At 34.8% G+C, this 24,808-nt stretch overlaps 3 protein-coding genes across 4 annotated transcripts; 1 reads left to right on the forward strand and 2 right to left on the reverse strand.

Annotated features, from left to right (window-relative positions):
• Positions 1 to 352: 352 nt before the first annotated feature.
• LOC147395802 (uncharacterized) lies at positions 353 to 811 on the forward strand. Its single transcript, XM_086449412.1, has one exon. It carries the CDS (start codon positions 353 to 355, stop codon positions 809 to 811), a length of 459 nt encoding a protein of 152 aa, XP_086305538.1.
• Positions 812 to 1,242: 431 nt separating this feature from the next.
• On the reverse strand, positions 1,243 to 5,467 carry LOC147395803 (protein trichome birefringence-like 10). Of its 2 annotated transcripts, XM_086451109.1 has the most exons (4): positions 4,680 to 5,458; positions 3,517 to 3,906; positions 2,506 to 2,664; positions 1,243 to 2,031 (listed from the first exon to the last, which is right to left on the reverse strand). In XM_086451109.1, exons 1-4 carry the CDS (start codon positions 5,126 to 5,128, stop codon positions 1,656 to 1,658), a joined length of 1,374 nt encoding a protein of 457 aa, XP_086307235.1. In that variant the 5' UTR covers positions 5,129 to 5,458; the 3' UTR covers positions 1,243 to 1,655. The 2 variants fall into 2 exon arrangements, with proteins under 2 accessions (XP_086307235.1, XP_086307236.1); XM_086451110.1 differs by lacking the exon at positions 1,243 to 2,031 and having other exon boundaries at positions 2,041 to 2,664; positions 4,680 to 5,467.
• Positions 5,468 to 20,309: 14,842 nt separating this feature from the next.
• Positions 20,310 to 23,889, reverse strand: LOC147395804 (stem-specific protein TSJT1-like). Its single transcript, XM_086450561.1, has 5 exons — positions 23,601 to 23,889; positions 21,414 to 21,654; positions 21,201 to 21,321; positions 20,846 to 20,955; positions 20,310 to 20,641 (listed from the first exon to the last, which is right to left on the reverse strand). Exons 1-5 carry the CDS (start codon positions 23,801 to 23,803, stop codon positions 20,606 to 20,608), a joined length of 711 nt encoding a protein of 236 aa, XP_086306687.1. The 5' UTR covers positions 23,804 to 23,889; the 3' UTR covers positions 20,310 to 20,605.
• Positions 23,890 to 24,808: the final 919 nt, after the last annotated feature.

The following is a 24,808-nucleotide window of genomic DNA, read 5'->3' on the forward strand; positions in this document are numbered from 1 at the left end:
ATCAAAACCCTCTCTCTAAGCGGTCTCCTCTCTCTCTCTCTCTCTCTCCTTCTTCTTCGCTTTTACAGAATAAAAAACAATGCAGCAAATTTTACCCTTCAAACCCCAATCTCTCTTCTTAAAGCCCTCTCTTTCGTCCCATCAAAGTAGCATTCGAGATCTCTCTCTCTGCAACAACTCTGCATCCACACATCAATGGAAGTTCAGCAAATCTCATTTGTTTCTCAGACCCTCTGATCTCTCACACCCGAACCTTCTCTATCTTTCTCCTCTTCAAGAATTTCCGAAACCAACATTGATTATTTCTGCAAGAAAGAATCGGAGACGAACTACATTGCGAATTTCAAGAAAAATGGCACTTGAATTCGCTTTATTTGTTGCAACGAATCTGAAATTACTTCCAGAACCAGTGAATTTGATTATTAAAGAAGGGTTTGGGGGCGGAAAAGGAGGCGGATTTGGGTCTTGGAATGGTTTTGGAGGGGGAGAGTATGAAGGTTGGTGGAGGGGAAGGAGGAGAAAATTTGGGAATTTAGGCATTTTTTTGGTGGTTTGTGCTTTGTTACTATTGTTGATTTTCGGGAAAGAATTGCAGGGTTTGAGTGATTTGGTTTTGGGTTTGGGGGTTTTGGGGATTTTGAATAGAGGTAGGAGGAGAGGTGTTAAAGGTTGGATTTTGGGGTTTTGTTCTTGTTCTTTGATGGTGTTGTTGGGTTTGAGGAGAGAGGAGTTGCAGAAAGGGGTTCTTGGTATTAGGGTTCGTCCTTCGGTCATGGAGTTCGTCAGAAGAAGTAGAAGAAAAGTACTGTAAGAGAAGAAAAAATTGTAATGGATTCGTTTTCCATATTTTCTTCATTAATGATATATTGGTTGAGTTCATTTTCTCTCTCTCTCTCCATAAAAATACAAAATTTAGCTGCTATGGATGATAGTTTTTCTGTTAAATCTGAAAAAATGTACTATTATAGATGATGGGTTAGTTGGTTCCTGCTAAATGTTGAAAGATTTCTATGAAAATTGGATGAGAGCTTATACTAAATTGATGGCTTCTTATAATAAATTTGGGATTTATTTAAGGATTTGTCATGAAGCAATGCAAAAGCTGCTAAAACCTGATGTTCTTGATGATGGGTTTTCTAAGTTGCAGAAAAAATGGCCAAGAAAGATCACTGAATCTTGATTGTTTGATTGTAGATTACATCTCTTCTTTGGGTTCCCCAGAAATTTTTGTAGAAAATAATATAAAAAAAAGATCACAAATTATCTCTGTTTCTCTGTGAAAGTTGTAATCAATTATTGAGAAGAAAATTGGGGTCGTAACAAATCCTGTCTCTTTTTTTTTCCTATACAAAGTATAATATAAAATAGAAGCTATGCTACATGCATTATTTTCTATTGAGGATTTATGCCTTGTGGCATCATCATATAATCACACACTCACGTATAATATCACAATCAAATTGCCCCTAAAATTGGGCTTCTTTCGCTCCTGCCATCTAGTCAAAATCCTGCGAAATTGCCGTCAATAATCTATCATCTTTTCAGAAAGTTTTGTGATGGATTTGAGGAAGCCGAGCTTCATGTCCCACATTAATGCCGTATCTAACAATTTGCAAGAATGCCCAACACTTTTAAAACTGGGGAAGCTTTCTTCACTAAATCGTGCCTGTACCCATGAAGGTATTGTTGAATTTCGAATGCCGCCTAAGGAAGAGTGCGTAAAGTATCTCGTTCCATGCATCGGGCACCCCAGGAAGGCACCAATGGCTGCAATCCTGCCTATGAAGAGGAGCCGGGCCAGTTTTAGGCCCCATATAGTACAACGATAAATGGCCATCTTTCCTCCATGATGACATGTAAGTCACATTCAACAAATCCAATTCCTTCACCTGAGACTTGTTTGAGTGATCAGATAGTACCCCATTGATTATGTTGAGTTGAGTCCTTGTTTGGGATGACATAACTAGCGATGAGCCCAGTTCCGGTAGTTTTTCCAAGTGACAACTCCCTCCTGTCTTCCAATCCCCACCTCTGCAAAAATCGGATTATTAGTTTCTATTTGAACAGATCGTTGAGATTCGTAACATCTTTCCAAAGCATGAAAATTGCAAGATCATGTTGCAGTAATGGAAAAAAGAAAAAAATTATCTCAACTATTGTGAGTGACCACTCTTACATTATCACTAATGTGTTCATTTCTAATTCTATGATCAAATGGACCTGAGTTTTAGAGAAATACTTACCTTGGAAATTTTATTTAGAAAAGAAGAGATCAGAGTTGGGAATCACCAAGAATGTGAATATCGCTTTAACCAATTACTCAAAAATACAATTTAGACTATGTTAAGTTCCCGATTACTCAAAAATACAATTTAGCTTCCAACATATGCTTGCTAAAGTGATCAAGGATACCTAAGTTGAAGAACCCAAGAGAAAGAAAGAACAGTAAATAAAAATTTAATAACTTGAAAATTATGAAATAGTTAACTAAGCAATGAAACAAACCTGAAATGTACAGGGGCATAGGTGCGAAAGAAGACTTGGGTCTTGCTTGTATTCACTTCCCTTCCTAGCCAATTAATCAATGTCTCGATCGATCTCCTATATGCACTTTCTACACTCATCTCCATCTTCACTTCCTCTCCAACTTGGAAATAACAACCCCTGACCAATAAATTAAACATAGACAGTTCAGATACTAATTTATATATCAGAACATAAGCTTAACCCATGTTTACACACACATTTCCTCAAAAGCAGTCAGTTTTTTCTTTTGTTTTGTAAACCTTTGCTTTGAAAGTGGGCATCCAACATCCATATAAATTCATCCAAGACAACAATCTCTAGGCTTCGAAAAATTAGCAACTTAAAGAACAAAAGCATGAAGGGGAACTTATGGGTTAACTGTGAAAGCAAACAAGCTTACTAGGGACCAAATAATATTCCATCTTCGTCTTGGTGGACCTATGTAGCTTTGTCAACTAGTTGATATCATGTAAAACACATACGTGGTTGAATCCATATAAACAAATCCCATCAATCTGATCGAATGGTGACAGGATGAGGGGCCCCCACCAGGATATGGAATCCGAAATTATACATAAACCCAACACCACCCAATCAAAAATGGTGTTCACTTCTACCTAAGCAACACAATTTTCCATCAGGCTAAGCTTTCTGAAAATATGACGGCCACTTAAAATTTCTGAGTCACAAATTTAAATCCCAATGAGATTTTATTAGAGATAACAAGTAGAGTGAAACTTATACTTACCCAAAACCTGATTTTTAATTAATCAAATGACTAGACTGACCTTAAACTTTCTAAATTTCCAAACATATCCTTAATGGCTGTTCAAACTCCAAATACCAAATCACCCCAAATATCATAATTCATATTCATAAACAGAAAATGTCTGAACTACCCTTGAAACTTCAAAGTGAAAATGATCTAGCGTACGTTGAAAGAAACTAAATTACCAGAAATGAAATAGATTTTCGGATGGAATTAATTACCCTCTTATGGTCTTCTCATAATTCCACCAGTGCCCAGTGTTGAAAACTAGAACATCTGCATCTCTCCACTTCACAGAGGTCCAATCAATTTGATCCAATTTCAGGGTCGTCTTCACATTATGTGGAGCATTGGGTGGTGCTCGGCTTTGAACCACTAGAAATGGTGCTCTATAGTATTCTATAGTGCAATTGAAATCCTGAAACTTGAACACCAAGAATCCTTTGTGTTTTGTGATCGGGTTTCCATTCACTTCGTAAATTGAATCCTTGTTGGGGATTGCTGATGAAAGCATGCAAAGGAGGGATTCCCATTGGTTTCTCCCAATTGAATCACCAATGAATACAACCCGTTGGTTCCTTAGCTTCTCCAACATTGTCTTTGCATCAAATCTATTATATAAGAATAAGAAGAGTTAAACACAAGTTTATATGGACTTACCTATTTGTAGAAACGAAATTGATAAAAGCGCAAATTACAGATTAGAATCAAATCAAGTCAACATACCAAAATTCAAACTGCATCGAATTAAACTTGCAAACTGAACGAAAGGGGAAAAAATAGAACATCCGGTTAGAGGAACTCGATGCAAAAGGGGAAACCAATAGATGCCCCTCATTGGACACACTTTCAAGCAAAATCAAATGGCTCATGTAGGCCAATAAACTACTTGAAAAGAACACAAACCCACCAAACAAGGAAGTTCAATAGATAAAAATAGAAACTTTAGAGTGATTTAAAATATAACGTAGAGCAAGTATGATTTGTAGCAGAGTCCAAAAAACAGATTATTTTAATTTTGGGATAATAAAGCATTAGAGAACAAATATAATCAAAACAAGCACACACCAAGACTCAGAATCAAAATTATTTGCTTTGTTAGGAATTTGTTCTCAGTTCTCACCAATTTCCAATAAATCAAACCAATTTTTTATCAGAATTAAAATGTCAACGATTTCAACAAAAAATATAGAAATCGGATTCAGAGAAGCTAAATCCATTAAAACTGAAACAGAAAAACTAGAATTAAAAAAAAAAAATCTATAATAATTACGGAATTTGGAGGCAAAAAACTAAAGTGCCCTTCACAATTCAGAAACGAAAGAGACTAATATCAAAAGAAAAAAAAAAATGAAACATATGAAGAAGAGATAAGATTGAAAACCTTTTCAAGTTGCAATCTTTGGGTTGCCATCTCCACTTAGTGTATAAATTATCAGGTCTCCCGTTCTCAGAACACCTAAACCCTTCATCCAAAAACCTACAATCTCTCGAATGATACAAAGGATAAGTTTCATCCCAAACCCATTTTCCTCTAAACAAATCACACTCTCCATTCCCTTCTCCAAAATATCCCAACTTTCTATCTCCACTCACGTCATCATCGAATCCCAACCACCGAAACCTCTGAGTCTGCCCATGAAACAGAAACCCTTTTGTAACAACTCTGTAATCTAAGTAAGAGAAGCAACAGAGAAAGAAAAACACTGTAACTATGAAGAACCCAATAATCCCCAAAGAGGAGTCAATGGGTTTGAGATGCTTGAGCTTCTTGAGAACTTCAAAGTATGACATAGTGGTTTCTGGGTGTTGAGGAGATGTGGGTTGAGTCATTTAGAGAAAGATGAATGGGTATTTCTGGAAACTAAAATAGGAGATGCAGAGAAGGAGAAGAGATGAATGAGAAGAGGTGGTGTACAAGGAAGATATCATTCAAGGAGGATCTCTTTATATCGTGCAGTTTTTCCTTTTTTCCGAGGTTTTTTCAGTTAGTTTAGAGAGAGACAGAGATGGGTGTGGGGGAAGCAAGGTTGAAAATAGTATTTCGTTTGCCGCTTTTTGCAGAACATATAGAGAGAGAGAGAGAGTAAATTATAGTCTGGGGATGAGGATTGAGGTACAAATGTAGTTTCAGAGTATCAAATCCAAAATAAAAAACTGTCAAAAAATAACTTCTGTTACAGTGTCTCTAGGAGAGAGCTGTCACCTAGAGAGATATTGGTGATATATAACCGACCGTTTGAAAGAAGATTTTTTTTTTTTTTTTTACTTTTATATTTGTTGAGTAATTGAGGGTTTTGGTGAATATTTTGACGTGCAAGTGTTTTCAAACATATGACATACCCATTGACCTTGGTCTTTAATACAAAATGACTTAAAAGCACTCATCCTTAAGCTCTAACCAAAGCCTATTTTTCTTCGATTCTCTTCAATCTTTTAGGGTAATGTTTTTTGAATCATGCAGGAGTAACATTGTGGGGGATATTTTCTGACGTGGATGTATGTCATGACCATATATACTTTTTTTCCCTAACATATATTGTATTGTCTTTTTTTTTTTTTTTTCCATATATATATATGGGAGCGGTTCGGCAGCCCTAAAGTTTGCCAAGTTTGGTGTCAAACATTTTTTGTAAATTACTTTTCATAGGATTAGAAGTTTTGAAATATGCTTATTTTTTGTGAGGATGATCTCTACGGTGAAAAGATCATCCTCACAAAAAATCAGCTCATTTTGAAACTTCTAACCCTAATTTACAAGTTGAAGAATCGTGGACCATCCAATTTTTGTAAATCACTTTTGATGAGGTTAGAAGTTTTGGAAGAGGCTGATTTTTGGTGATGACGATCTCCTCATCATAGAGATCATCCTAAAAAAAAATCAGCTCATTCCAAAGCTTCTAACCCATATTTTGAAAAATGTTTGGCACCAAACTTGGCAAACTTTATGGCTGCTGAACCATCCCCTATACATAGGGTTAGAAGTTTCAAAATGAGAGCGGTTCGGCAACCCTAAAGTTTGGTGTAGAGATCATCCTCACAAAAAATCAACCTATTCCAAAAATTTTAACCTCATCAAAAGTGATTTACAAAAAATGTTTGGCACCAAACTTGGCAAACTTTAGGGCTGCCGAACCGCTCCCATATGTATATATAAAGTAAATTGTTGTAACTGCTGAGGATGTTATTTATCAAGTTGACTAATTTTAATTTAGACAATTGAAACAAGATCATAAGTCGCTACCCTTCCCCGAATGTGGGGATTCAAACCCATGATGGATGTAGGAAATGCCCCTTAATTGTGGATTATGGGTTCTGGGGAAAAAATTCAAAAGAATAATGATTTTTTGACGCACCCTCCCCCCCCCCCCCGACATGGCATGTGCTAGATCCATAGATTCTTTTCCTCAGGATATATAACTGCATATATTCATGAAGATGTATAGCTATGTATCCCGAGAGAAGATTCTATGGTTCTAGCACATGTCACGTCAAAGGACATATGGGGTGTGTGTTAGAGGGGGCGTAAAAAAATCACGACTCAATTCAAAAATATCGTTTATTTGAAAAAGAATATAGAACTCTTTAGAATTTCTCTAAACTAATCGAATTGACTATGGTGAATAATTGTGGAATCAAACTCGATTGCCATAGTTAAGAGATGAGAGTAAAAAAGAACATCGTACAAGTCAAACATATTTGTGATTCAAGGCTTTTTATCAAGGATGAAGATGAAGGCATTTAGGTCCTTTTATTATGTCTTACATCCCTACAGTCAAGGGGGCACATCATCAGATTGAAGGCACACGGGGTGAATCAACTATTTACCAAAATCTGAAGGGGTATTTTCAAATTACTCTTATCTAATTTTGTATTTAAAGCCAAAATCTGAAGGGGTATTTTCAAATTACTCTTATCTAATTTTGTATTTAAAGCCAATACCTCTTGTTTTGTAATTAAAATCAAAGCTTAGAGGCACCAATGAAATCGTGCAGCTCCACTAACGGGTAAACCAATTGTACAGGTCATTGACTTTAAATACGGTATTTGGAATGAGTTGGAATCCCGTTTCTATGAATAGGAACGGTGTCTACGTGGCACAATTTTATTAGGAAAAAACACATTGGGATGCGTGAAAAGCTTGATTAGGAGCCCGAGGTGTTTTAAAGACCAATTAAAACGTGCCACGTAGACACCTAACATAACGGGACACCGCATAGGATCGTCAGTCTTCCTCAAAATGCCTGAATTAAAGTCCAACCGTTCGAGAAGTGGGGGTGTGGTGTTGTCTCTCGTGGGTTGAGTGGGAAAAGAAAGTGGGAGGCGCAAAAACCATTTAATACGGATTAAAAGAACGGTCTCGAACACGAATTTTTAGTTACATTTTTGTCTGAAAGTGTTTTTGTTCATCCTTATTATTTTAAGGATTTTGTTAATGTCTGCCCTAAGTGCACATGTTGAAGTGCAATAAATACACTTGGAAATTGATTTTTGTTATCGAAAATGTTCTTGAAGAAATTTTTATTTTTATTAAAATATCCTTAGATTCTAATTTTCAAAATGTATTTATTGCACTTTAAAGCGTGCATTAAGGGCACATGTCAATAAGACCAATAATTTAGAACGGCACTACATGCCCCATCTTTTTCATAGCACACCCCTATCGATAAAAATCACTGAGAAAATATGAATCACACAATAATCTATTACTAGTTTCAATACTTTTACATTCACTTACAAGCATGATTTTTAATCTCGTCTGTCCACCGAAAAGACGAATTGACAAGTTATCTCAGAGATATGATTTGATCTAATTTTAAGGCATTTTTTAAATTTTATCCGAGACAATTCAAATAAATTGAATATTTTGCTCGAGACGACTCGATCTCATTCATAGACAAAACGAGAAGTCAAAATGAGTTTTAAAACTATGATTACAAGCAATTGCTTTTGATATGTGATGGTTGGTGAGGGGGATGATCACCCATACTGTGCGGGCCCATGGAATTGTATGGATATTTGGGGTCCCATATATATTATATCAGCCTCCATTAGATAAACTGCTTTCAAATCATATCGAATTAAACTTCTTTTTTTTTTTAAATAAATACGATTTCATTTATATGCGCCTCGACGTGGTATGATCAACTTAATTAAATAAATACTTCATCAAAATAAGATTTCTAAATTAGTGGGCACTTCTTTACTTGACTTGGTCGCACTCTTGGTAGCGTTCCACTTATCCCACCTAGTGAGGTCATTGACTTGAAAATAATAATTTCTAGTTGACTTGGTCCCATGAGCATTTAAATCGAAGTCTTCGAAGTATTGAAAATAAAAATTCCAAGTTAATGGATCCAAATAAATAATCCATGTGGAATCTTTATGAGGATGTGTGAAAGTCGAAGTTTGATGCGAGCTTTCGCATCAAACTTAATGAAGTGCACAGAGATTAACACGATTAACACATCATCACAAGCATGAATTGTTGTTTCTTTGGCTAAAGAATTCGATTTCCTATCTTCAAAATATCTTTTGATACTAAATGGGATCATTAAAACAATAAGAAATCATTTGGTGGATTTATATATAAATAGTCAACTATAGAGTCCCCGGTGGTCATTCAATTGGGTGAGGGGAATGTTATCATCTCATTAGTACAACTATCCAGATTTAGGAAAGTTTTTTTTGAAATCGAGGGATCGAAGTTGAGTGATCCCCAACAACTGGGTGAACATTTAGAGCTTGGAATATAAGGGAATGCTTGACCTTGCCTAGTATTTTAGAGTCAAGTAGGATATTTATCCAAAACGGACAATATTATACTGGCGTGGAACAAAAATGTTACAATATAATTATTATATTTAATAATAATTTATGACTAATTTTTAGTCATTTTTTTTTATTATTATTTAAAAATCATCATACTTATTTTTTTTATGAGTTGTGATTTTCTGATACCTCCTAACATAGCATGGGCTAGAATCATAGATTTTTACTCTCGGGATACACAATTGTACATCCCCATAAATATGTATAGTTATATATCTCGAGAAAAATAATCTATGACTCTAACACATGCCACATCAGGGAGGCGAGGCATGTGTGGGGGCGTCATAAAATCTTTATTCTTTTCTTATATGTAAAACATAATATGGTAGGAGTATTCTTTACTTGTCCCAATTGGAATTTTCAAAAAAATTTTGAAGAGGGATTAAATCAAACTTTTTTATTTTGTGATAATTGTAAATTAACTTTTACATTAATGAATCTGTTGTGTACATGCATGTTATATTATGTGTCCGTCTATTAGTTCTCGACATGGTTTTTTCTACGTAGAAGAGCTCACATCAAACTGGAGAATCATCTTTCAATCAATGATCCATGGAGTCATTATATCACTGTCCTTGTGATCAACTCCTTGTATAATTAATTACAAATGAGAAAGTATGATTCTAAGAATCAAATCATGCCGTTAGGCATAGTGGTACTTTTTTTTTATATTGTAATGGTGGTTTCCATCATTAGGGCAAATGATGGATTGGTCTTCCAACCCTTACGAAAATCTATAGATCGAATGGTTATAATCATCCAATCATTTAGATTTTTGACTCAAAAGATGTTAAGGGTGTTTTGAGTGGGACCCATAAACAGTGCCCATCCTCTAAAATTATATGTTTCACCATGATTCCAAATCTCATAGATGAGATACCGAGTTGTCTTGGATGAGTCAACTTGTTTCGGAAGAGATAAGTCCCCTCCCCACCACCCCCACCTTCTTCCCCACAAGCATCGGCTTATTTCTTGGATAAATCCACTATGGAATTCGAACTCAAGACCTTCGCTTCTTCAGATGTGGTCCAACAGGATAAATCTACTGGGTTGGTTTACAATTATTTATTTATATACATATTTATATAAAAATAAAAATAATAAATTATATATAATAAGGTAGATTAGAAGATGTTTAGTCATAAAATAATATTTATTTAAATACTTAAAAAAAATTATTTTAATAAAAAATATAAAATTCAGCTCAATTGACTCGATTGAGTTTTACTACTAATATTTTTAAACTATTATCCAAGTCATCTAATTTGTCAAACAAGATTCTGTGAATATTGAGATGTGGTGTAAATCCGTCTCGTTAGTGGATAATAACAAGATGACTCAAGCAAGTCATCTGGTCTTAGACGAGTTTTGCAACATGTGTCTCACCTATGGTTTTGAAAATCATTCGAAATACAGATGAGTTAGCCAAGTCATCTTGGTATCATTCGTGAATAAGATGATCGAGATGCCATGGCCAAAATATTCTTCAACCCTTGTCTCATTCGAGATAATAAAACGACTCAGATAATCATCGAGATGGGACGAGACAAACATTTGGAACATTTCACTTCACAAGACAAGCAATCATTATTCTAAACCTAAAGTTAGAAAAATCTAAACATTTGAATCAATATTTTACACCACAAATGCATGTAACTTCCCCACTTTCTACTTTATGCGATTGGGAAAGTAGCAAGCAACGTCTCTTAGAAGGTACTAGGAAGGAAAATTGATGACGGTGGGCCCTACTATACCATCAAAGGCTCATGGGCTTACTACTTCTTAACTCAAAAATATGGCCCACCAACTCCTGGATCTGAACATTTTATCTATATTTGGGAAGTATAGGTTCTACTTTCAAGTTTGTTTTGTTTTAGTCTCCAATATAAAAGATTAATATTTTTTGAGATTTATTCTCGGGATAAGTATCTCTAAGATTTGTATTATCAAGATACTTATAAACCCCAATCATTGGATTTTGTGTTTAAAGGGTTGAGAACATGTGTTTTTTTCACGATTCATTATTAGGAGTCAACGGATCCCAACCCATTTTTTGATTGGCCCTAATTCAATCCAATTCAAATTGATAAAGACATATATAAAATATAATATACATTTATATGAAAAATAATGTGGTGAAACTGTCTTATTTACCAAAAGAGTACAAATTCCAAAATTATTTACAAAGTTGGTAAAAAAGATTCTTTTGACAAGTAAGTTATTTTTTTAAAAACGATTAAAAATCTATAAATAAATACTACAGACACCCTTACAATCTTATCGTTTAGAATAATAATAATAATTACCATAATAGAAAAATGTGATTTAGTTAATATTTTGGAGTCGGAACTGTCATGGTACTTTTTAGATCTCACGTTCATGAATTGGTAAATTTCTCATTTTTAAAATCATATATACCCTTCTTAATAGTAGAAATTAATCTTCTCACTCGCCAAGTATACTCTCTGACCCCAAGAGGCATTGTATAACATGAGAATCAATAACCACCATAATATTTCAAATCTAATAGAAATTAGGTGAACGCCTCTAACTAAAATCACTAATGATATTAAGAGATTGTTTGTTCAGAAAAAATCAATCCAGAATTTCACAAAATCCAAACCAATTGCACAAAATCTAATTTGGGTAATTTTATAAATCAGGTTCACCCTCAAAACATGTGGGTTGATGTGATTGGTCAATTCAGGATTCTGTAAAATTATGGATCGACTTTCCTTTGAGTAATTTTTTTTTAATGATCATCGAATATAATCTCTAATAAAGGCATCAAACGAGGCACAATTCATTATCAAAGTACCAAGATTTGCGGGGAATAAATGGGTTCTACAAATCAGGCTGATTGATTTGGGTGGGCCCCATTGTAGATTTCCAATTTGACAGTTCTATGTAACAAAGCCAAGCCTCATATTTGAAAGAAGAAGAAGAATTGGGTCCCCACTATATGTCGAGTTCTGCTAACAAGCCAAGAAATATAGAATAGAGTTTGACCTTCCAAACCTTGATTTAAGAGATGCAAATTGAAACAGGCCCAGATTGAACCATTTTGCCGACCCCATTAAATAATTTATTAATATTAATTAAAAAAAATGCGCTTCATTAATTGTTGATAGGAACATAATGTTTTATTTATTAAATATACTTATATATAGCTCATGATTTGACTTGAATTTTAGACTTATATTTTCATGGTTAGAAATAAACCATTTTTGTTTGGGTTTACAACTACAACAAATTCAAATGAAATTATAATACACCTCAGCAATGAAGTTGTATAACAAGACATTGAGTCATCTGGGGTGACACAAAGGGTGACACAAGGGTGACACAATGACGTGGTGGCGTGCACATAATCGTATATGTTTTTTTGCAAGATACGAGTATAAAGCATTTACGGTTATGTGCACGCCACCACATCATTTGTGTCACTCCAGCATTAGTGCAAGGCATTTGTTGAGTTTGTCACTAAAGAATGAGTCATAAGAAACATTATGGTAGTTGCCTCTCATCATCATCTTTTTATTATTGTTTCTCTCTTATCTCAATCTAAAGATTGCCTCTGTCTACGGGCATAGGCATGGGCATCCTCTTTGGAGTTAAGCGGTCGTGTGAGAAATGGAATAAATGTAAGGAAAAATTGTAACAAACATTATGGTATTTGCCTCTCATCATCATCTTTTTATTATGAGTTGTGATAATATGACTCGTCAGGTGGCATACTCAAATGACTCTATGACATGACAAGTTCGGGTATCGTATATCTATACGTCTCGGGATACATGATTGCACTTCCCAATTAAAAAAAAAGTGTATCAAAAGGGAACCATGTATCCTAAGGCATACAAATCTACGGTTCCTAAACTTGTCCACGCCATGGAGTCATTTGAGTATGCCATCTGCCGAGTCATATTATCAAGACTCTTTTATTATTGTTTCTCTCTTATCTCAATCTAGAGTTTGCCTTTGTCTACCGGCATGGGCATCCTCTTTGGGGTAAAGGGGTCGTATAGGAAAGGGAATAATTTTAAGGGAAATTTACTTAATGGTCTCTGATGGAAAGTTTTCTTTCTAATTAGTCCCTAAGTTTTAGGACTTCTTTTAATAATCCATTTAATAAAACTTTCTTGTCTCAATGGTCCATCAACCTCATTTCAGGTTATAATATTTTTGAAATGCTGAAACTACATGTTATCATCTTCTTCATATACTTATATTTTCCAGTGGCAATTCCAATCATTTCCAACAATTTTTTATCATGAATACGAATGAAAATGATATACCTCTCATTTTGAACTTTTAGATGTAATTTTTTTTTTTCGATGATTTATAACAAAAAATGAAGGTAGGATATTTCAATTGTTTTGCTCATTTTTGGATGAAAATAGATCAAGGATAGTTATATTCGTTTGATATCATCTACACAAGTCGTTATATCAAGTTTTAAGTCAATCTTTCAATGTAATTTAATTGAAAAAGCTCGAAAAAAATGAAAACAGATGGGTTTTACATCGTCGAGTTTGACAATTAATTTTTATTTTTGAGTTCAATATTTTTATTGTCGAGCTCACCAAATTTTATTTATTGTTGAACTCATCAATTTTTATATATTGTCGAGTTTACCAGTTTTAATTATTGTCGGGCTCATCAATTTTTATTGTTGAGCTTGCCAATTTTTATTTGGAGGCATACAAATCTACGGTTTCTGAACTTGTCCACGTCATTGAGTCATTTGAGTATGGCATCTATTAGGACTCTTTTATTATTGTTTCTCTCTTATCTCAATCTAGAGTTTGCCTTTGTGTACCGTCATGGGCATCCTCTTTGGGGTGAAGGGGTTGTATAAGAAAGGGAATAATTTTAAGGGAAATTTACTTAATGGTCTCTGATGGAAAGTTTTCTTTCTAATTAGTCCCTAAGTTTTAGGACTTCTTTTAATAATCCATTTAGTAAAACTTTCTTGTCTTAATGGTCCATCAACCTCATTTCAGGTTATAATATTTTTGAAATGCTGAAACTAACTGTTATCATCTTTTTCATATACTTAGATTTTCCAGTGGCGATTCCAATCATTTCCGACAATTTTTTATCGTGAATACGAATGAAAATGATATGCTTCTCATTTTGAACTTTTAGATGTAATTTTTTTTTCAATGATTTATAACAAAAAATGAAGGTAGGATATTTCAATTGTTTTGCTCATTTTTGGATGAAAATAGATCAAGGATAGTTATATTGGTTTGATATCATCTACACCAGTCGTTATGTCAAGTTTTAAGTCAATCTTTCAATGTAATTTAATTGAAAAAACTCGAAAAAATGAAAACAGGTGGGTTTTACATCGTCAAGTTTGACAATTAATTTTTATTTTTGAGTTCAATATTTGTATTGTCGAGCTCACCAAATTTTATTTATTGTTGAACTCATCAATTTTTATTTATTGTCAAGTTCACCAGTTTTAATTATTGTCGGGCTCATCAGTTTTTGTTGTTGAGCTTGCCAATTTTTATTGTTAAAAGCAAAGATGGGCAACAACCATCATCCAAATTATGATCCAAACCATGTACTCACATCTATTCAGCTTATTGTATTTATTCATTCGGCTACCCCACCTCAAGTAAGCTTCCCTCACTCTCCTGGCAAACAACAAGATGGTTTCAATAACATAACAGAAGTACATAAACAAGAGGTTTTTCTAACACATAAAAACAGACAAACCGCCCCATCTGACTAGAAGAAATGCTACTCTTGCCTAGTCTTGGTATCTTTCACTTGTGTCTCTCTCAAGGAATCCCTTCTCTACCCGTTCCGATACATCCAACTCTTTCCAACTTGGCTTGCTTCATTGAAGGAAATCCAGTATTTAATAGTAGAACTGGTTGACTAGTTATAGAAAGCATGGTTTAAAATATGGTATGTTTTCGAAAAAACCGATAAAATGCCAAAACATTCGATGTTTCATATCGGTCTTGGTCGATACTCGATACCAATATGTATTGACCAATACACACCAATATTTTAAAACATGACAATGAGCATCATAACTACTGGAATATGGTCCTCCCACTCTTAACTGTCAGGGAGCTAATGCAAGAAAGAATTGAGTTTTTTTTTTTTGGAAGCTAAGCAAGGCTTCAACCCATGGCGATGACATCAAAGATCTATTGCAATATGTCAACCAACTGAACTATGGGTCCAAGTCCATAGAGTTGAGATATCTTCAAGTCTTTCTCACATAATTCATCGAAAAGCAAGCGGGGAAATTACGTAAAATCGTTGGTTCATACAAAATTCATCAATGATACCAAAGGAAACCCCACCACAGATGCCCCATTTATAAGTATTCTAACATATATATAATTTGATCTTTAATGTTAATGAAATAAATAAACAAACCTATTTTAAACCTATTTTAGTAAGTCAATTCTTGGGTTTACACACCCATCAATCCATAAATAAATCCAATACCACTTCATATCATAGTGAATAAAACCTAAAGGAATGAACAAACGAGTAGGAGATATTTATGAAAAAGTGATCAACTTTCGACAAATTTACGATTCTAACTCACTGTTTATATTAATTACCAAAATGTGAACGATAACAAATTAGGAGGTTTTTAAAGTGACTATTTCGCAGGTTTAAAGTGACAATTTCACTTTGAACCTGCAAAATTATCACTTTAAACCTGCAAAATAATCACTTCGTTCTGAATATTTTTTAACGAAAACATGATTGTTCACATTTTGGTAATTAAAATGAAAAGAGGCCAGAATCGGAAATAACTCGTTTTTGGCTCATGAAATAGTAATTCACCCAACAAGTAATTCTGTTATTAATTAAATATGAGAGATGCTTGCCACACCAACTTTTGCTAATGCCTCACCATCTTTCTTAATTGGAAGATACTCCCATAAAGCAACTAATAGCAAACACATATTCATTCACCAATCCCCTTCCAGGCATCAATACACACTCAATTCCTCCAAAAGAAAATCTTGAACGGTTGATGTGATCTAACGCAAAACAAGAACGAATCCCTACGACCTAACGAATGTTCTCTTTGGTTTTGGAACCCAGGAGGTAGAGACCAATGCAACTCCACTGTTTGATGTCATCTAAAACATGTATCTTAGAAAAAGAAATTAGATTGTTAAAATTATATAATAATATCTATTTAAAAAATAATAAAAGAATAGAAATGCGTTAAAGAAATAAATAAACAAACTTAGTAAGTCAATTATAGGGTTTACAGACCCATCAACCCATAAATAAATCCCATACCCCTTCATACCAAATAAAATCGAAAGGCATGAAAAAACAAATAATATTGTTATTAATTAAAAAAAAATCTCAGTTTTGGATGGAAATGCAATCTAATTTCGATTCTGGTTAATATGATTTACTGCTCTTCCAAAGAGATTGAAACCGTTAAACAAAATTGCAATCAAGAAGAGAACTTGAATGAACTGGTGACGGTTCATAATGTGATTTTATAGAATGATGTGTAAGTATTATAGAGAGCCTCTATAAGCACACCAACTTTTACAAGCTGATTTTCAAAATGATGGTGCGTCGTAACTAAAAGTTGGCATGCCAATAGAATCTATCTTATTATAGAGACTGGCATGTTAAAATCCACATGTATAAAAGGGTTTATTTGTAATTTAAAATATTGATTAAAGGCTTTTTTTTTATACAATTACTTAGTAAAAGAATACTTTTTTGTAAGAGTAATGCTGGGGTGACACAAGCTGGACACTGTGATTCTGACGTGAATACTAAGCCACATCACTCACTTAATGAATCAGCTGCCACGTCATTAAGTGAAGTTAAAAAAAAAAAACATCTTCTCCTCTTCTCTCCCTGTTTCAGATATGCAACGGTTCTCTCTCTCTCTATATATTTCTTCTTCATTTTCTCAATCTCGCGATTTCGGGCAGGGGTAGGGACAAGTGGGTTCGGGTGAATTTGAGATCATCAATAGTTCAATTAACTTACAATGCATAAAGCGGGACAAGTGGGTTCGGGTGAATTTGAGATCATCAATAGTTCAATTAACTTACAATGCATAAAGCGAATGAGAGAAAAAATATTTATGGGGTATTTAGTTATTAAAATGCAATAAAGTATTTGAGAATAGAATCTAGACCTTATCAAAATTCTTAGAAACATAGAAGAAGCAGGACTTTATGCGATTCTCCGAATTGGATCTTATGTTTGTGCCGAATGGAATTATGGGTATTTTATTTTGCAACTTCAATCAACAAAGAACTTCAATGCTTATGCAAATAACTGAAAATAAGAAATTTTTAAACTTCAATATTACTTTTAGTTAACATACCCATGTCCTTTCCTTATACCAGAGGAGGATTTCTAGTGTGGTTAGACAATCTACTAGGAATCGAATTAAGGACAAACAATTCGGTTTACAAGGTCTTTTTTTTTTTTCCATTTATTTGATCCGTTTGATTCTCTCTAGTTTAAATTCATAATAACTGTCTGACTTAATTTTACATGTCCAATAGAAGACTTTAAAGTATAAACACAGTACCTAAACTCAGTTTCATAAAATATTAATATTTTTATTTATAGGAGGAGATGCAAAAATTTACTACTAAGATAGTGGACATGGTTAAAAATGCAAAACTCCTAGGGCCACAAGGGGGATCTCCCAAAATCGTGAGATCGAGAAAATGAAGAAGAAATATAAAGAGAGAGAGAGAGAGAGTGAGTTTATGAGGAGAGAACTGCCCCATATCTGAAACAGAGAGAGAAGTGGAGAAGACATAACAGGGAGAGAAGAGGAGAAGACATTGTTTTTTTTAGTTACACTTCATGACGTGGCAGTTGATTCATTAAGTGGGTGACGTGGCTTTGTATCCACATCAGAACTGTGAGAATCACAGTGTCCAGCCTGTGTCACCCCAACATTACTCTTATATTAAATTTAACAATATAAAACTGGGAGCATTTATGACCACTCAATTTTGGTGTCAAATCACTTTTAGTCGGTCTTCTCTCGTTATAACAGTAAAGATAAATTTGAGATATAATAATAGTATAATGATGCGCTAATATCACTAGAATAATATCTTATTCTTGAAGCTTGAGGATTGAAGTCGATATACTTTGAACCAATTGTAAGGTAGATTTAGAATACAAAATTTTAATTGACAAGGGTTTGGCAATACTTATCATCGACCGTTTCTGAATTTGTGGCTCAGCTAGTAGTGGTCATGGCTCAGCTAATAATGATCTTCTTGACAACATTTTTTGAGCTCTTGGCTCACAGTCAATTACACAAATTGAAGTTTCATGAAATTATTTTTTAGTTTACTCTAATATCTCACAATTCAAATTTCATTTTTGTTTCTATCTTCATTATCATTCAATAAAGAAAATAAACTATATAACATATAAGAATGAAATCCTAGATATATAGTTGATGAAACTTAATCATGCAAATTTCCTTAGAAATGAAATTGTCATAAAGAACTTATGCTAAATGAAATAACCATGCATTCGGTACGTGATGTTTATATGAACAAACACAACTTCATGTGTTATTCGGGGAAATGACCAATTGAGATTAGTACATGGTGGGAAGAGACATATAGGCTACCTACAGATTTTTTTTCCCCTTTTTTTTGAAAAATATATATAAAAAAGAGAGAGAAAATGAAAAAGGGAACCAAACTGACCAATTTTTTAGTTTTATCGAATACATTATTTTGGTTTAAAACTTAAGATGAAATCTCAATTTCTTTTCTTACTTATTTTCTTGAGCACTAATCATGATCCTAATGCAGGTCAAATTATATATTATAACCCCTAAATTTTGTGCACGAGTCACATTGAGATCTGCATCAAGATCTCTTCAAATGATCTCCCTCTCCTCGGTTGTCCCATTTAGCTTCAAAGCCCTTCTACCAAGCATGTTTGCTGTCAAAGCCAAGGGTATTCCTGAATCAACCTCAGCCATCTTTAAAACAAATGGGCAACTCACCTATATAATCAAAGATACAATCACACTATCAGAAAAGTTGGCTACCAGCCCAAGCTTTCTCCCCTCCCTCTATAAAAAAGAGAGGAGGATGGTCAAGGGTTGGTTGATTTTCTTTAGCTCTAGAAATTAAGAGCCCAAAAGAACACTCTTAAACTTAAACATCTCCTTCCACTCTTCCTCATCATCTGACTTGATCATCAGAGTGTCCTCAACAACAACCATAATGATGTCAATGACAACAGTAGATTGAATAAGAAGAAACAACTTGAAAATCTTTATCAAAGAAAAAATATCTTGAATATCTCACTGATGACATGAATCTTGATGAGTGTGATCCAAAAAGTTGTCACAATCCCTCCAATGCTAGTTTTTTTTTTTTTTTTTTACAAGATTACATCCCCAGATCGATTATATATTTTTACAAGCACACCCTAATGTACAATAAACAAACTAAAATCTTGATTGAACTGACTCATTCAAAACAAAGAGAACATCATAATCATTCATCGCACGCAATTGTTTTATTCCTCACAGAAAAGAAGAAATGGTTGTTTTGTAGATGGCATGAAATGCCGGTATAGATCTTAAATGATACACTAACGTAACCATCTCTAATTGCTAAGTTTTGAATCACAAATTCAATAACATTTAATCAAATACTAAGGTTTATAATTAACAGGATTAAGCGCCAACAAAAGGGATAAAAAAAAAAAAAAAGAAGCCATTATTCAAATACCTCAGTTCTGAGAATATTTTTAGTTCGTTTAGCTTCTATAAATTATTAAACCATCATAAATTATTTGTCCTTACCTTCGATTTTGATATGCTATAAATTATTATGATTTATTAAAGATTAATGTTGGAGCGACCTCAGTGGGGGGACATCTTGACGTGGTGGCGTGCGCATGCCTGTAGAAGTTTTTTCTCCGAGATACAAATAAAGCGCATTTATATGGATATGCACGCGCCACCACGTTAAGGTGTCCCCCGTGTGTCCACTCCAGCACGACTCTTTATTAAATTACCTCAATCTCTATTTGTTTATTAATTAATCAGATATGACCATCTTTCGCATAACACATGGAGGGCCCAATGTGACTCACTCATTTATTATCAATCTCACTAAGACAAACCAAAGAAAAATATGTGGCACCCATGGATTTAACATCTTCTACAAACACTATTATTAAAGATGAAGATAAAGAGAGCACAACTCTACATTGAGTGAAGTACAGACAGAAAACCAAAGGGAAAGACTGCCAGCCCCATCCATGCTAGAAACTTGCTGCCACATGTCATACACAAGATCATCCACGTGTCGCACCGTCAACACTCAACCCATCAAGTCTAACTTGATATATACAGGGCACTCAGTGCATATCTTACAGTCACAGCCAAACCAAAACTCTTCCTCAATTGGATAAATATAAGTTTGTCAAGAGAAGACAGAGATTTTATTTTGTGGCTGCAAATACTGCTGGCCCTTCCACCTAAAAAATGGTCCCAAAATCATAAAAAAGAAAAGAAAATTAGAATCAAAATTTGTGAGTCAACTTTATGCAAGTTGATAATGTGACATGCTACAACTTGATGACCACACTAGGCTAAACATCACAATCACCAATCAAATAGTGGGGCTTTTTATCTTTTTTGAGTGATCCATGTGAATCGGGCTTATTGAATTATCTTGATACCTTAAATGTTGCACCCCATATCTCTTCGTCGGTGGCGGGTATGGCTGTGATCTTATTCTTAGGGTTCTCAAAGCTTCTCAGTCCTCCAATTGCAGTAGAGAAAAAGCATCCTGCAATCCAATACCCAAACCAACAAATTTAATAAGAGAACCCAAACATCCATTATTTTGTCAAAATAATTGGGCTAAGACATCATTAATATTAGGTGAGATTAGTTTATATATCACAAGTCAAAAAGGGTATCACATTGCCTCCAATCCATCACGATCGATTGTTGGTCGAAAGTCTCACCTTTCAACCAACCAATGTTGATAAGGGAACCAAAATTGTAAGGTTGATGGTTATGGAAAATTACCCTGAGGGAAAGATGCAAGTGACTTGCCACATGCGCCTTTGAGCAATTCAACATTGTCGGCAAAGGCCACGAATCCATCAGCAGTGATGCCCCAATACAGAGGAACCTTGCCAAATTGATCCTGTTAAAAAGCCCAAATACCCAACTTGTTAGAATCAACAAATGCAACTTGACTACATGGTTGCTACTTGCAAGGCCTAGATGGTCACTTACGGATGCCACGAATAGGGTCGATGTCGTCTTATCGAAGACTACAAAGGCGAAATTCCCACTGAGGTGGCCAACAACATGGTTAGGCGGGTAAGGAGCTCGGTCACGGAGGGTTTTGTAAGCTTCAATCACTAACATCACCTCATTTGCAGACTTGGCAAGACCGTATTGTTGGATTAAGCTACCCAAGTTATCAAGCATCCCTTCGAACAAGCAGAATATTTCATCCTTCACTGCAAATGATCTGTAACCATTTACAAAAAATCACATTGTGTCACTACTTGTTTGAGGGACCATGGACTAGTAATTTTAACTTTTGAACAAAAACAGAAAAGAGATCTGGATCCTATAGGACCTATACATACAGTTTCTACGTGGCACGTTTTGGTTGGATTTAAACATATAGAGATGCATGCACAGCTTGTTTAGGAGTCTGATGTGTTGTTAACACCAGCCAAAACATGCCACGTAGACACCGTTGTTATTCTATAGAGAACTTCTATTAACACACCAACTTTTAATCATAATACACCAATCTATTTGTATAGAAGCAACCAATTTCAAAAGGAATGATGTGTTGTAAGTAAAATTGGGTGTGCCAATAGAATTTCTCTTTCTTTAATTTTAATGAGATTGGTAGCCCAATGATCCAAATTAATCCCAAATGTAGGGTATCAGCTAATGGACAATTATTGGTCTGGCACTTCTCAGATAGATAGGGATCCTACACAAGAAACTTTCTGGGAAGTCATCCATCCTAATTAAATGAATGCACGTGATTTTGGTAAGCGTTTGGGTATGTGACTGATGTGGAAAGGGCACAAAATCACACATCATTTTTATGTGTATCCCGATGAAAAAGATCTATTGTTGTGTGCTTTTACCTCGTCAACCGCATATCAAAATCACGTGCATTCATCACGAATCAATAAACAATTATAAATACTCAAACACACTCTACTGACTCGAAATGTGCAAAGATCCATAAATTTTTTTCATTGGCAACATCAATAAAAAAAAAAATCTATGGTTGACAAGGAAAAAGTCCATGATTTTTTCCTTTTTCGAGTCAGCTTAGCACAGCTCAATAATTGTAGGATTAGAAGCTCAACTGCATATGTAAGTGGTCATGAGCTGCCACTTAAATACGGACCGACTCTAACACGTAAAACGTCCCCAGCGAGTCATCCATCCTAATAGATTATCACATAATTATTAATTTGACTGGGTCATCATGGATCCATGGCCTTTAATTTTGGTGGGACCCACTTGATTAGTGACCAATAATTGTACTTTTGATGGAGCATGCTAAATGAAGACACGTGTCATCTAATCCAAACCCTTCTAATAAGTTCAAACTGAACTTGATTGGTGATTCCAAGCCGTTCAATTTGATTGTTCATCGATTGTGTGGAATTGAAAAAGATTACGAGTTTTCAAGAGATCTGTTTCTAAAGATCTTTCCTTCTCAACCATGTTTTCCAAAGTCTAAACTACACAGATTTGCCACTTGTATGGCACAGTTGCCAACGACAAACAGCTCTGTGTCAGGTTTCTGAGTAGACCTCTTTCCAAATCTTTGCCGTACACGTGTCGAACATGGATCCAGACGAGAGAAACGTCTGGTCCTTCAAATCTTGATGTACAGTTGTACACGTGTCCAGTATGCGTAATTCTCAGGCCTACGGAGAAAACGATTCCAGAACCGTTACTGACTCGTCTAATCATAAGGTTATGCAGATCCCTAGGTCCTCTCGCAATACTACGTCACAGTTATCATTTTATCGAGAAATTCCATTGGCACGCCAACTTTTACTTTCATCAAACCAATCCTTCTAAAATTATTAAATTAAACAGTTATGTACATATAGATTCGTGTGTTATACGTAAAATTTGGTGTGTTAATAGAAGCTGTATGTTTATAATTTATATGGCTCAATGAAGACTACGATTCCTCTGGTTAAACTCCCAAAATCTAAAAATCTCTAAAATAAAGAAAAAAAAGAAAAGTTTCGATTCTCATAAAAAGACCGAATTTCGATCGAACGATCGAAACTATTGAAGATCAGATCAGATCAGATGGTTAAGATCGTTCGATTTATGAATTTCCCATGGGTTCCTTTTTCCAAATTATTTTTATTAAAGAATTTCGACACAAAGAGAGATCGAAAAAGGAGAGACGGCCGTTACCTGGGCTGTAACGGCGACTCATCATGGTGAGTATAAGCCAATTGAACATGGTCTCCGATCTGTACGGAAACAGCAGAGGGGTTATTCTTGATGAAACGGTTCAATAACGCCGTCGACGATATCTTTGGTGATGGTGTACGACTTCCGGCTGCCACCAGTTCGTCCGGTGGAGTCACTATAGCACTGCTGAACACACCCAACATGGTCTCTCTTTCTCTCGAGATCTCTGTCTTCTCTTTAGAAATGAATCAATGATGATGAGAAATGAGAAATGAGAATGGAAGTATAGCAACAGAGAGGAGGATTTGTACTTGTAAGAAGAAAGGCGAGGGCATTATCGTCCTTCTTGCTTTTCTTCTTTATCTTGTAGTTTAATAGAGTGGGGAACTTGGTACTCCACATAGTTTTGTAATTATTCAACTCCATGTCTTCTTTGAGCACCACGTGGATTTTCCTTTAATAGTTTTATAGTTATTATTATTTATTGGTAGGATTTGTATCCTTTAGAAACCTACTCCCGTTCGTGCAAGATCAAAACTCTGTAAAATAAAACATTATCCTGATAAAGACAAGGTATGCGGCGTGGGACCTACAAACAGATAATGGTTGGGGTGGGTCCACCATCGGCTCGGCTTACGAGATTGGAGGCCGTGTGTTAAGCTGCAACTTTACTTGAGAGTGGGTCCACAATCGGCTCGGCTTACGAGATTAGAGAGAGTGTGAGTCAAGCTCCGACTTTACTTGAGAGGTTTTATTCATGAAAAAGTCAGGAATCTTATCAAAAACTGTCAAGAGATAATATAATATGTAACCCCGTTCCCATCATAATATGTTGCAACGGAGTGACTTCTACCTTTCGATTGGTTTCCTTGACACGTGGCGGACATGCAGGGAAAAGGATCTACATTATGGAATGATTAAAATTTCATATTGGACCCACGTTAGTCTTTAAGATGATATTGTGCTTTAGGCTCACAGATGTCAATCTCCTGTTTGTTCAATATTATGGTGTTGGGTCATCTCTTTGGGAAGCTACGCAAAACAATGATTGGACTGGTAATTTATTTTGCTGGGTCGATTTCTTTTTTTTATTAAAATTTAAAAAATATATAATTTTTTAGTAAAATATCTTCTTTAATTTTAAAATGAGTTAATACTAAAAATATATCATTATAATTTGATTATTAAAGAGATAAGATTTTGAATAC

This window comes from Akebia trifoliata, chromosome 8, assembly GCF_017979445.1.
Source record: "Akebia trifoliata isolate Shusen 1 chromosome 8, ASM1797944v1, whole genome shotgun sequence".
Classification (NCBI taxonomy): Eukaryota; Viridiplantae; Streptophyta; class Magnoliopsida; order Ranunculales; family Lardizabalaceae; genus Akebia; species Akebia trifoliata.